The 14,296-nt window shown below is 45.8% G+C and overlaps 1 protein-coding gene across 2 annotated transcripts in view; it reads right to left on the reverse strand.

The window, feature by feature from the left end:
- Positions 1 to 14,296, reverse strand: part of LOC125437990 (cytochrome P450 2J2-like) — a 52,103-nt gene that overhangs the window by 14,523 nt on the left and 23,284 nt on the right. For both annotated transcript variants that reach the window (XM_048506106.1, XM_048506107.1), the window contains exon 5: positions 9,631 to 9,807. In XM_048506106.1, coding sequence (XP_048362063.1) covers positions 9,631 to 9,807 — 177 coding nt within the window. The remainder of the gene's footprint in view (positions 1 to 9,630; positions 9,808 to 14,296) is intronic.

A 14,296-nucleotide genomic window follows, 5' to 3' on the forward strand; every position in this document is an offset into this window, starting at 1 on the left:
AATTTATGTATTTGTATCTTGATTTCATCTGTTGTTATTTCTCTATTCAATAATGCTAAATTGTCTTCTGTATGTAAGGAATTCCATAGAGCAGAAATAAAAGGCTTTGTTGGTTGAAAGACCGTTTATTCAGACATCTTAGAAAGCTCACGTACACGGCGTGGCAGGAATGAAGTCTTCCCGCCAGACCCACAGGTTATAACCTTCTCCGTTCCATCCCCCTCCCGGTTTTCTCCATCCCATTCTCATGGGAACGGCATGCTCATCTCTCTCCGTGAGATAAGGCCTCTGCCAGAGAAATCGCAGCCGATTCTGGCCCATCGCCCGAGCCCAGGAATCTACTCAAGGCCAAGCGGCTGTGCTGAGAATCAACACCATTGAAACCTTTACACTCTGCTTCCCCTAAGAAACACTCCACCCCCCCTGGTTTGTGTGGGAAGGTACGATGGAAAGCAGAAATAAGGGAGGGGGCGTTAATATTTTCTGAATACACCCATTGATTATAGCCAGCGGAATACCCCACCCAGGAAACCAAATATTGCAAGCGTTTGCGGTTAAAACGAGAGTCCGGGATGGCGGCAATTTCATAATGCTTGTGGCCATCAATTATAGTCGTGGGGAATCTCCGGCCGAGGTAGATTACAGGCATCGGAAGCGGGAGCCTCCTTGAGTAAACTGGAATGAAAGACAGGATGGATATTACTTAAAGAATTAGGCAGATCTAACCGGGCAGTAACATCATTAATCACTTTCGTAATTCTAAAAGGTCCCACGAATTTTTTGCCCAGCTTTGAAAATTTATGCACGTCTCTGAGGTTTTTAGTAGACAAGTAAACCCAAGCCCCAACACGCAAAGGGAAGTCAGTCCGATGTTTATCCGCCTGGAACTTTTGGGAATCTTTAGCTTGCTGTAAAGCAGTCTGAACCGTTTTCCACCCCTCAGCCAGAGATGAAATCCACTGCTGGAATTCTGGAGGATGCAGTGCCTCCGCGGGTAGTTGGGGCAACAGTGGGAAGGAGCGGCCAGACACAATCTCAAAGGGGTTTTTATGCGTACTGCTATGAGCGGCATTGTTATAGGCATATTCCACAAACGGAATTAAATCGCACCAGTTGTCTTGGTGATAGTTGGTGTAACAACGTAAATACTGTTCAAGAGTTCTGTTCGTCCTTTCTGACTCACCGTCACTTTGAACGTGGTAGGGGGCGGCAACCGCCGGGGTCGCCCCCAACAAACCCCAGAAAGCTTTCCAAAATTTTGAAATGAATTAGGGAATAGCGGTCGGACACCACCTTGAGGGGAGGAGTGTAGAGACGGTATATATGTTGAATGAACAACCACGCCAATTTGGGAGCGGAAGGAATGGAGGTGCAGGGAATGAAATGGGCTTGTTTGGAAAACAGGTCCACCACCACCCACAAGACTGTGTTTCCCTGGCTCTCCGGTAAATCCGTAATAAAATCCATTGAGATGACTTCCCAGGGGCGGGAGGCGACTGGGAGAGGTTTTAACAGTCCATGGGGCTTTCCCGGGATGGATTTGGCCTCAGCGCAAACAGAGCACCTTGATATAAGCCTCAATGTCTTTGCGCATGGCGCGCCACCAGAATTGACGGCGGGCTAAGTGCAGTGTCTTGAGAAAGCCAAAATGTCCAGCTGAGCGGGCATCATGGCAGGCTTCGAGAACCTGCTTGCGAAGGAGGGGCCGCATTACCAACAATTTCCCCGCTTCCAAACACCATTCACTAAGCGCAGCTGGGAGTCACCTTCCTCCGCCCGGCAACTCATGAAGACCCGCCTCCTCAAGTTCCCGCAGGAAGGGGAGACAAGAGCTGGGAGCGGGCGTTGGAGGAGGAAGCGGATGTCTGGGATCGAGTGACCAGCCAACCCCAGTTGGGAGGGGAGAGGACAGTGTCGCGGGATGTCTCGTAAAGGCAGCTCCACAGGAAGGCGCGACAGCGCATCAGCCAGTTTGTTGGTTTTCGGGGAAAAAATGGACGGTGAAGGAAAACGGGAAAAGAAATGCGGCCCAACGTAGTTGTTTAGCAGACAGTTTGAGGGGGGGAGAGAGGGCGGCTAAGGTCTTAGGATCCGACCAAACCTGGAAGGTGTTTAGCCCCCTCAAGCCAGTGGCGCCAAGTGGAAAGCGCTGCTTTGATGGCAGCAGTCTCTTTATCCCCTACGGTCCAGTTGAGCTCTGCGCCGGAGAATTTTTTGGATAAATAAGCACACGGAACAAGCCTACCATTTTTATTTCTCTGCAATAGGGCTGCGCCAAGCGCCTTGTCCGAAGCATCCACGTGAACCACGAAGGGAAGGTCTGGGTCGGGGTGCTTTAAGACAGGCTCGGTAGTGAAAGCCCGATTTCAAAAGCTGGAAGGCTGTTTGACATTCTTGAGACCAAGGGAGGGAGCCCCGGGCTTGGCAGCTTGTGAGTCTTTACCTTTAGTGCATAATAGGTCTGTGAGTGGAAGGGTCAATTCAGCAAAACGGGGTATAAACTCACGATAAAAATTAGCAAACCCGAGGAAAGATTGTAGGTCTTTCCGGTTGGTGGGGGCTGGCCATTGCTGGACTGCTTCAACCTTTGCAGGATCCATTTTTAAACCTTCGGATGAGATCCTGTAGCCCAAATAGTCTATGGAGGGTTGATGAAAGCAGCACTTAGACAGTTTTGCGAAGAGGGAGTTGTCGAGCAAGCGTTGTAATACCTCCCGAACCAAAGCCTCATGCTCCTCCACGGTTTGTGAGTAAATTAAAACATCATCTAAATACACAACTACTCCTTTATATAATAAATCATGCAAAACTTCATTTATGAGAGCCATGAAAGTGCCGGGAGCCCCAGCTAGCCCGAATGGCATTATTAAGTATTCATATTGTCCGAATTTAGTGTTAAATGCTGTCAAATGCTCGTAGCCTTCTGCAATTCTGACTCTGTAGTATGCTTCTCTCAAATCCAACTTAGTAAAAATCCGTCCCTTGCCCAACGCATCTAAAAGGTCCTTGATTAAGGGCAAGGGGTATTTATTGGACATGGAGACAGCATTTAATCCTCGGTAATCAGTACAAAGTCTTAAAGACCCGTCCTTCTTCTTTACAAACAGGACAGGAGCGGCGTGCGTATGTTTGGTAGCCCGTCGTATGAATCCGCGAGCAAGGTTTTTATCTAAGGTTTTTATCTTTCTCCTCGTTGGGGCTCATGCGATAAATTCTACCCTTTGGTAGTTGAGCCCCGGGCTGTAGTATGATTTTGCAGTCAGTGTCTCTATGGGGGGGTAATTGATCACATTCCTGTTCTTGAAAGACTCTGGCTAAGTCCTGGTAAGCTGGAGGAATGTCTGTGGAATTGAGAGCCATTGGGGTGTGCACCGCTGAAGAAACCAAGGGATTTATCTCATTGGATGGGGGGTTCTCCCTCCAATTCATATGCTCTCCACAGGGGGGATCAGTGAATTCTAGAATCCGTTCCTTCCAAATAATATTTGGTTCATGTAGCAATAACCATGGCATGCCCAGGACAATGGAATGTTTGGCCACCGGAGCAAGTATGAAACTAATCTTCTCCCAATGGTCAGCGCAACGAAGGAGGACAGGTTGCGTTTTGAATCGAGCCGGGCCCTCGGCTCCAAGTGGGCTGCCGTCCATTTGTGTGAACGGTATGGGTTTTGCTAGAGGAACTCGGTCTAAACCGAGCTCTTCAGCCACTTGGGGCCGCATTAAGCAATGGGAGCAACCAGAATATACGAGGGCTGAGGCTAAAATACGTGTATGCTTAGCAGGGTTGGCCAGAATCGCTTGAACAGTAATGGGGGCGCTGCCTTCACTCACCGCATCTGGAGTAGGATCCACATCCATGGGCGCCGATGAGAGGCAAACTGCCACTTCCCCCTCCTCGGTGTCACCCTCGGTAACCGCTTTAGACGAACCTGTTGGAGGAGGGCCGGATCTCCGTGGTGGCTTGGCAGAGGTGGTGCGTGGGGTCGGTGCAGTGGGCTTCTGTTTTTTCGGGCAGTTGGCAGCCAGATGGCCTGGTCCCCCGCAATAAAGGCACAATCCTAAACGTCGACGGCGTTCAGAGGTGGTTTCGGTAGAGACGGCTGGGCTTGGCTTGCGAGTTGTAGAGGTGGTCGTAGTGGCGGGTTTCGGGCGTGGTCGCCCCCCCAAGCGAGCGTAGTCCAAAGCGAGCCGCTACTTGCGATCCTAAGTCGATCCACTCAGCGATAGTCTTGCGCTGGATCTGGATGAGAAACACCATCTCTCGAAGCTTTACGTCGATGGCATCAGAGAAGTATTCACATTTCATGCGTTCAGGCCAATTCGGAGGAAGTCGGGCAGCAGCTGCCGGAACTCACGAAAGCAAATTCGGCAAAAGAACGGTTGCCCTGTTGAATAGATTTTATGGCGGTACGGATGGCTTCATTTTCAGCGTATGGATCTTGGAAGCGTGCACTTAGGGCATGAAGAAATGCAGCCACTCGTGCGAGTATCATCCGCCTGCAGCTCAAAAAGGGTCACAAACCAGTCAGCCGCCACCCCGTCCAGGACAGACCCGATGTCCCGTATTTTTTCACGTTCAGATCGATATAAGTCATCATATTCTTCCATATGTGCATCGAGTTGCAAGATGAAGTAGGGGAGTTTAGAAGCGGTCCCATCGAAACGGGCAGGGATCGGGGGCCTGTAGTATCCTCTCTCCACGGCCCTTGGAACCCGCTGGGGCTGCGGTTGCACAGGTTGGGGCGGTGGAGCAGGAGGAGCAGGAATCGGGGGAGGCACGGGGCCTGGTGCTGCTGGTTCTTGTCGAGTAGCAGGACCTTGGAAGGCGGCAGGAGCGCGAGTAGCAGGACCTAGAAGCGTCGCCCCGATAGGACGGGCAATGGTGTCGGGCGCTCGGGTAACGGTGTAGGCGCCAACTCGAGTCATCCTGTCCCGCTGCTTCTTCAGCTCCTGTTCTAAGGCAGCTAACTCCCTCTCTTTGCGAAGTCAAAGGCATCTTGATGCGGCGTGCAAAGCTGCCTTCTCCCGCCTCCAGTTTGTCAAGTTAGGTCCCGTTGAATAGATGCAGTCAGTTCACCTTGCATCCGGATGGCCTTAATACCTTCGCGTTGGTGTTCCAGGTCCATCCTAGAGTGCTCTAGGACCTTATTGTGGATCGATAAATCTTGCATATATTGACGTTGCAACGCTGTCTTTGGCTCGGTCCAATTCAAGTTGGACGTCTTTGCGCTTGTTGTTCACGCGATCTTTTGCAGGTTCTCACGCTCCTTTTGCAGCTGTTCTCGTTCCTCCTCCCATAGCTGGCGTTCACGGGCCCACGCTTCTTGGGCATCTCGCAGTCGGGCCACTTCCTCGTCCCAATTTTCTTTGGACGGGAGGGGAAACAAATCGGATGGGGAGGCAGACTTTCCTCGGATTCCTCCTCATCGGAAAGTAGCACCTCCAGTCCACCGGCGGCCCTTCGCTGGGCGCCTCTTGCGCATCAGCTACCCTCGTCCGGGGATCTGATGGGCCAGATTGGGTGTCGGCACGGAGCCCACTTCCAATCATCGAACCCAATCTCGACAAAGACCCGGTGTTAACTGCAGTTTTAGGGCGGGCTCCGGTGCTATGCCACTGAGGATTCTTGGGAGCATCATCGAAATACGAGTCCAGGAATCGTTCTATTGATTCCTGGGTTGCCGCATGAAAAGTGGTCAGGCCCATCTCCTCCGAGACAGGGCGCATCTGAGGTTTGTACTCCACAACGGGTAGAGATCCGCTCCACAGGCGCACGATCCATAGACAACGCCCCAAACGTCTCATGCCACTCCGCATGATCGCTTCCGCGTCCCTCATCCCAACGAAGTAAGGGAAGACTCGTGTCGAGGCGAGGACGGGAGAGAGTTACCAGCGAGACCCATTCCCCCGCTGGTTTCTCCAAGTCAGGAAGGGAAGGCTCGGAACCCTCTATGGGGGCTACCGAACCTTCCTCAGTTTCAGGAATATTCAACCTCTGCATGCCGGAACACCAGGGGTCCACTGATTTGTAGAAGTAAATGAGGATTAAGATTCCTGCCACAATGTAAGGAATTCCATAGAGCAGAAATAAAAGGCTTTGTTGGTTGAAAGACCGTTTATTCAGACATCTTAGAAAGCTCACGTACACGGCGTGGCAGGAATGAAGTCTTCCCGCCAGACCCACAGGTTATAACCTTCTCCGTTCCATCCCCCTCCCGGTTTTCTCCGTCCCATTCTCATGGGAACGGCATGCTCATCTCTCTCCGTGAGATAAGGCCTCTGCCAGAGAAATCGCAGCCGATTCTGGCCCATCGCCCGAGCCCAGGAATCTACTCAAGGCCAAGCGGCTGTGCTGAGAATCAACACCATTGAAACCTTTACACTGTAAGTTTTAATTTACAATTTTTCTCTATATACTCTTTTTGCTTTTTCATATCCAACTTTTTAGATTTGTACAACGTGGAATAAAAGTCAAGAAACTTTTCAATAATTTCTTTTTGGTTTGTAATGATCCTTCCTTTATCAATTAATGTTGTAACCAATCTCTTTTTATTCTGTTTTCTTAATTTATAAGCCAGCCATTTTCCTGACATTAGCCTGTTCGAAATAATTAACTTTAGTATACATCAATTTTTTCCATTTCATTTGTATAAATTACAGCAAGTTGATTTTGTAAATCATTCAATTCTCTTACAAGAGTTTTATTTTTAGGATCACTTTCCAATCGAGCTTCTTTAGTTTTTATGATTTGTTTAAGATTTATTTCATGTTTCATTTTCTCTTTACGTAAGATACTATTTTCTTTAATAAAAAAGCCACGCATATATGTTTTTAAGGCTTCCCATACCATACTTTCCTTAACTTCTCCGGTGTTATTGATCTGTATAAAAATTTTAAGTTCTTTTCCCCTTTTAAAATAATATCATTTTTCTTCAACAGATAATCATTCAGTTTCCAAAGCCTTGGGCCATTTATTCTTTGGAGTTCCCATATGATCCGAAAAGGACCTAGGTTCTATTGAGATGTTCTCTGTTTTCAATGTTAAATCTCTAGTATACATGCACATGTCAATTCTAGAGTGGGAGGAAAAATATTTAGAATAATACGTACATTCACGCGCATTGCCATATTTCATTCTCCAAACATCCTCCAACAAAAAATAGTCACATAAATAAAAAAAGATTTAGGAAGTTTCCCTTGTAACTTTCTTTCTTTCTTTTCATTGGTTTTATCTAAGAAAGGTTGTATAACCCCGTTCCAGTCTTCTAGAAAACAAACACTTTTATTTATTTATTTATTTATTTATTTATTTATTTATTTATTTATTTATTTATTGTTTCGACTTTTATACCGCCCCATCCCCAAGGGGCTCTTATTTATTTGTTTATGTAAATATTCGATCATATTGATTACTACTCTAACATTAGTTTTTATAAATCTTTTTATAAAAGTTATAACTCAGGGCATGCATCCTATGTAAGATTTTTGAAAAAAATTCACTTTTCCGCACATTTAAAGCATAGATTCCCTTCATTAATGTCTTAGAACCAGAATAATTTATTTCTACTCCAACAAATCTTCCTTTGGAGTCATTAATTATTAACTTAGATTCATATTTTTCTTTAACATAAATTGCTACACCCTTCTTTTTTTTCTTGTTAAATGAGCCAAAACACAATCCCAACTTCTCATTTTTAAGTAAATCTCTATCTTTCTGGCATACATGCGTTTCTTGAAGACATGCTAAATCAAACTTATGTTTTTGTAAATAATAGAAAGTTTTTCTCCTTTTCTGTGGAGAGTTCAAACCATTAATATTCCACGACAATACTTTCATATTTCTACGTCTTTTCTCTCACTACTAACCTTGTAGAGCAGGAGTTTCTTTTGAGTTCTTTTTAATTTTGCCCAGAAAGTCTTGAGCTTGTGCTACTGTTGTCAGTCTATAGGATTTGAGATTAAATGTTACCTTAAGTCCTTCTAAATCCTCCCATTTATACCTAATATTGTTTTCTCTTAGAAAGTCTCTCAAGAAATAATATTCTTTCCTTTTTTGCAAAATCCGGTTAGGAATGTCTTTCAGTATCAATATTTTCTTGCCTTGCATTTTAAAACTGATTTTAATATTCTGGGCCAATATATCTTCCCTTGTCTTTTTCCTGGAAAAGAAAATCAAAACGTCTCTCTCCTTTTTTAGGTCTTCCCTCCGTCTGTAATTGGCTCGAACTATTTTAGTTATGTCCTCGTCCAGTTCATCTTCTTCCATATTTATATATTTAGAGAGATAATGGATCATTTTCTTCTTGATATTTTCTCCTTCATCCTCAGGCACTCCTCTAAATCTCAAAACATCTGCTTTAAGTTTAAGCTCTAGGAGGGCCATCTGGTTCTTTACCTTTTTCATTTCCACTTCTGTCTCCTTAGATTTTTCATTTGTCTCTTCTTGATTTTCCTGGAGATGATTAACTGTCAGAGTTAATTTCTGAACTTTTTCATCGGTTTCTTTCAGCTTTGTCAAATCTGATTTAATCTCCTTGATTTCATTTTCCAATTTTTGGAAGCTTCTTTCGAAGCCTTGCTCCGGTCTTTGAAAGTGTTCCATATTATCTTTCTGCATCACAGACATCATCTCAAGCATTTGATCTAATTTAATGTCTGTTTCAGGAATACTGTTTTTCCTTTTAGTAGCCATTTCACAAACTGTTTCTTTAAATGTACTACCTTTATTAAGGACTGCAGCTCCATAATTATTTAGTAGAGAAGACGAGAGAAAAAAGCCTCCTTGCTTCAGCCACCTAACACTTGAAGTTCTCGTTACTCCACTATATAAACAGGAAAATATTCTAGCAGTCAAAGTTTGGAATAGCTTCTGTAAGGGGAAAAAACACCTCTAACTGGAACAGATCACATGCAACGCATCAATTTCCCCTGCTCTTTCCACTTGCACTTTGGAACTTGCTCCTTTCTCCCCTTTGTATAATTTCGGTCTCAGTTGTAAAACAGACCGATAGGAACATCAATACTTTGACTTCGTTTCGTTTCCATTTGCCTGCAAGTTAAATCACACTGGAATCACATCTCTCAAAAGAAAATTAGTACTAGCCTTCTTGTTGTTGTTGAAGGTTACATGAGCCTCCCACTCCGTTCTCCGCCTCAGCATGAAATGCCTTGCGGTCAGGGCTTCGGACTGCCTCTCTGGCCGGGCCACCGTGAGAGATTTCCAAAGCTTCCAACGATGCACGTTTTGGGGCTCCAATTCAGCCTCTAGACTTCTCTCCTTTCTCCGGAGAGGTTTGTTTCTCCCTCCAACTTGCCAGAGGTTGCAACGAAGGGAGAGCTTTGAATTTAGCGGAGTCGGTCTCGGAGCTCTCACTCCGGGTTGCTTCAAGGGCCATAACGTAACCGGAAGCCTATTTCCGCGTAGAGTTCCAAAGCCTGCAGAAGGCATCCTCAGGCATAGAGCTTAGGGGAACAGCAATGTAACAGTGATGTCTCTACAGAGTGAACTATATTGACTTTGGCATCACTAACACAAGGCAGGAAGGAACACCAGCCACAGGAAACAAGATTTCCTACACACATGTCATCTTCTTAAAAAAATAAGAATTTGGCTGTATTTTGATCACTTACCTTAGCTATTTCATTGAGATAAGCATCAATGAAGTCCCTTGTCTGAGAGAGATTCTGGTCTGCTTTGTGTTTTTTAATTATTTCTTTTACAAAGCATTTAATTTGTTCCCAGTTTTTACGAACAGTCTGATGGGGTCCAGGCAAGTATTTCATTATGGCTGGAAAGACATTGTATACCTGAAGAAACAGAAAATTAAAATTGTTGAGTTTGCATGGAAAGAATGGAGAACTTCTTGTAGATCATTCAGTACATACAGCTGCATACTATGCATGCCCATCTCAAGAAAGGATACAGCAGAAAGAAAAGACAATTTTTGGCCTATTTGAGCAGAAAGGAGGAAACTGTGCTGTGAAGTGGCAGTGGGCATACTTGGCATTCAGTCACAACAAGCATATATACTAGGAGTAGCCAACCTATGGTGCTCCAGATGTTCAAGGACATCTGGAGCACCATAGGTTGGCTACCCCTGATATATACATTTTAAATTTTATGTCATGAGTTTCCAGCCTTTCTCCCCACAACAGTTTTCACTATCCTGCTCTCCTCTACTTTATCCTCATGACACCCCTGTGAGTTAGGTTAGGCTGAGAATGTCAGCATGGCCCAAAGTCACCCAGAATGCTTCTGTGCAAAGTGGATCTTCCAGACCTCTAAACACTCTAAAATCACACAAAACAATCAAAGAGGCGTGGTGGAATGCTACAAAACACAGACGAAACCTCTTTGCATGTTGCTTTATGTTGATAGCTGTCTAATATGTTTTATTAGCTATACACTTGCAGTTATATTTAATTTTTGTACACTTATTAAACTAGTGTAATGAACTTGTAAAGTCCAGGCAAAAGTAACCGTTCTCAGTTCTTTATTGTACTGGCAGTCATAGTCGAATACAGGCAATGCAAGTTCTGAAAGCCTCAGAACTTTGATAATAGTTTTAACACAGTAGCAAACCTCTTTCCTGCCACATGAAAATCAACAGTGCATAGTCAAGCTGAGATAACAGGAAAGCAGAAATCCCCAGACCAGGCAGAGAGCCAGGATTGACAGGCGGGAAAAATCCAAGGACAGAACACACACCAACATCATCCTGACATTCCGCCTCCTCTAAGAATCTTTCCCCCCGGGTTTGTCCAGAAACGCCGTGTGGAAAGCAGTAACAAGAATAGGGGCATGGACATCAGTAGCATAGACCCATCAGTAGCATAGACCCCACCCATGAAACCAGATATTGTAGTGGCTGGCAACGCATACGGGAATCCAGAATGGCATCGATTTCATAATGCTTGTGTCCATCAATCAGAACTGGGGGAGGGCGTTCTGGGGGGCTGTGCCAGGCATCGAAATCTGGAGCCTGCTTAAGCAAGCTAGAATGAAATACAGGATGAATATTGCTCAGCGAGTTTGGCAATTCAAGTTTAGCAGTGACATTATTGATAACTTGTACAATCTTAAAGGGACCAATAAACTTTCCCCCAGCTTGGTATATTTATGTACATCTTGAAGATTTTTAGTGGAAAGATACATCCAGTCATTCACACGTAAAGGAAATGAAATTCGATACTTATCCGCTTGCGTTTTCTGGGACTCCTGGGCTTTGCGCAGAGCTATTTCAATTGAGTCCCAACCCTTAACAATGGTTTGGACCCAGGCATTTAATTCAGGAGGCTGTAATGGATCTGAGCCCAAAAGAGGAAATGGTGGGGCAGCACCCTCCAGCCAGTGGCGCCAAGTACTGAGAGCTTCTTTAATGGCTGCAGTTTCCTTATCACCTACTGTCCAGTTATGCTCAGGACCAGAACATTTCTTCGAAAGATAGGAGCAAGGAGACAGTTTTCCATCTGCACCTCATTGTAACCGGGCTGCCCCTAAAGCTTTGTCGGACGTGTCTACATGTACTATAAACGGCAAGGCAGGATCGGGATGGATCAAAATAGGCTCAGTCATAAAGGCAGTCTTAAGTTGTTGAAACACCCACTGGCAACTGTTGGACCAATTGAGGGGGTCACCCGGCTTAGCTGCCTGCAGCCCCTTGCCTTTCGTACGTAGTAAATTGGTTAAGGGCAAAGCTATTTGGGCGAATTGTGGAATAAAATCATGATAGAAATTAGCAAATCCCAAAAACGATTGGAGTTCCCTGTGGGTGGTAGGGATGGGCCAATGTACTACTGCTTCCACCTTGGCAGGATCCATTTCCAATCCCCCTCTGACACACGATATCCAAGAAAGTCCAATTTTCCCTGATGGAGGGCACATTTGGACGGTTTCACAAATAAAGAGTTGTCAAGAAGCCTCTGCAGCACTGTGCGAACCAGAGCTATATGCTCCTCGGTGCGGGAATAAATCAGGACATCATCTAAGTACACCACCACTCCTATAAACAATAAATCTTGCAAAACCTCATTGATCAAGGACATGAAAGCCCCGGGCGTGCCGTGTAATCCAAATGGCATCACGAGATATTCATCCCTTCCAAACTTAGTGTTGAAGGCTGTGAGATACTCATAAACCTCCGCGATATGCACTGTATAGTAAGCCTCTCTCAAATCCAACTTGGTAAAAATTCGCCCTGACCCCAAAGCATCTAAAAGGTCTTTGATCAAGGGTAAAGGGGATTTGTTGGAGGCTGACACTGCATTCAACCCTATAGTCAGTGCACAATCTCAAAGAGTCATCCTTTTTCTTGACAAACAACACAGGCGCAGCGTACGTGTTCCTAGTTGCCTTTCGAATGAAACTGCGAGCCAGATTCTTGTCCAGAAACACCCTTAACTCAGTTTCCTCAGTGGGGCTCATCCGATATACATGGCCCTTGAGTAGTTTGGCTTCCGGGATCAACTCAATCTTACAATCCATGTCCTTATGGGGGAGCAGCTGATCGCATTCCCGCTCTTCAAAAACTCTGGAAAGGTCCCAGCAATGCTTAGGCATGTCGGGTAGTGAGGAGACGCCAGAAGCCAATGCAGGGGTGCTTGGTTCAGGTGGACCACCTTCATGCATTTGATCCCCACAGGGTGGATCAGTAAAATGAACTATGTGAGATACCCATCGGATAGTGGGATCATGTGTCTCTAACCAGGACATCCCAAGAACAATCGGGTATTTTGCCACTGGGGCCAAAATGAAACTACTGCATTCCCAATGCTCCTCACATTGCAACAGAACGGGTTCCGTTTTAAAATGAGCTGGATTACTCCCCCCCAAAGGGCTACTGTCCACTTGTGTAAACTGTATGGGTTTGGCTAGCAGAATTAATTGTAATCCAAGTTCCTCCGCTATTTATGGTCACATAAGGCAATGGGAACACCCAGAGTCCACAAGCGCCTGAGCCAAAATATGAGTATGCTTGGCCGGATTAGACAATGTAGTCATTAGGGTAATAGGGGCGCCACCATCACTCACTGCATCTTTAGGAGGCTCCGTAGTTTCAGGAACTGCTGTAGAAAGTCCAATGCTGGTGATGTTTTCTTCTTCCTCGGGTAAGTCAAGTTCCTCTGCATCCAAGGCTTTAGATGTGCTTTGAGTTGACTTAGGAGGCGCTGATCGCCTTGCTGGCTTAGCCGTAGATTTTCTTGGAGGCAAGCCACCTGCAGGTTTGGTTTTCTTTGGGCAGGTAACAGCTACATGACCAGGCTTGCCACAATACAAAGTCCTAAACAACGATGTCACTCAGAGACGCTTTCAGTATTGGCAGGTGGGGCGGCAGCTGAAGCAGGAGCTTTCTTCATCTGAGGCGCAGGGCATTTGGCTGGCTGGGTTTTGGTCCCCAACCCTTTGAAATGGTTGAGTCTGCCCGCAATGACACTGCTGATTTCAATCCATTCTGCCACTGTACGAGGCTCGTTGTTTGTAACAGCCCAACTCCGGATTTCTGGATCAACAGCCTCATAGAAATATTCAGCTTTCATCTGGTCTGGCCAGTCAGGAATTTTGCTGGCGACCGCATGGAATTGACGAGCAAACTCATGTAATGGCTTGGTGCCCTGCCGCATTGTTTTAAGTGTCTTTTTAGCATTATCACAGGCATCTCGATCCTCAAACCGCAAGCGTAAGCCTTGCAAGAAATTGGCTACCGAGTTAAGTTCCTCAACATCAAGTTCAAAAAGTTCCACAAACCACTCTGCTGCTTCCCCATCCAAAACCGATCCGATGTCACGAACCTTCTCCCTCTTGGAACGATATATGTCATCGTATTCCTGCATATGGGCATCCAGCTGTAAGATGAAATATGGAAATTTGGCCACAGTACCATCGAAGCGAGCCGGAATACAATGGGTGGGTGAAACCACAACCCTGAAATCCAGGAGGAAGGGGTGCTGCGTGTTGAGCTGAAGTGGGCTGAAAGTAGCGTCCTGGCGGAGGTCAGGTGAGTCAATTGTCCACTGAACATGGGCAAGACGTATCTGGCCATCTGTGGATCTGACTTGCTCCAACACGTTGGCATTCCTACCGCATCTCCGCTGCTTGAGCAGTTAGCTGGCGTTGTAGGTCCGCCGCTGCAGCACGTTCACAGGCCTCGATGACCACTAAGTCAAACTCCTTCCGAAGCAGTTCAGACCTTTCCTTCTCTAGAGCTGCACGTTCATGCTGGATTTGAACAATTTCAGTGCTGTGGGCAGCACCATCTTTGGATTATTGTAATTTCAGAGCGCATAGTTGCTGTACTTC

The sequence above is a fragment of the Sphaerodactylus townsendi genome, linkage group LG08, assembly GCF_021028975.2.
Source record: "Sphaerodactylus townsendi isolate TG3544 linkage group LG08, MPM_Stown_v2.3, whole genome shotgun sequence".
Lineage (NCBI taxonomy): Eukaryota > Metazoa > Chordata > Lepidosauria > Squamata > Sphaerodactylidae > Sphaerodactylus > Sphaerodactylus townsendi.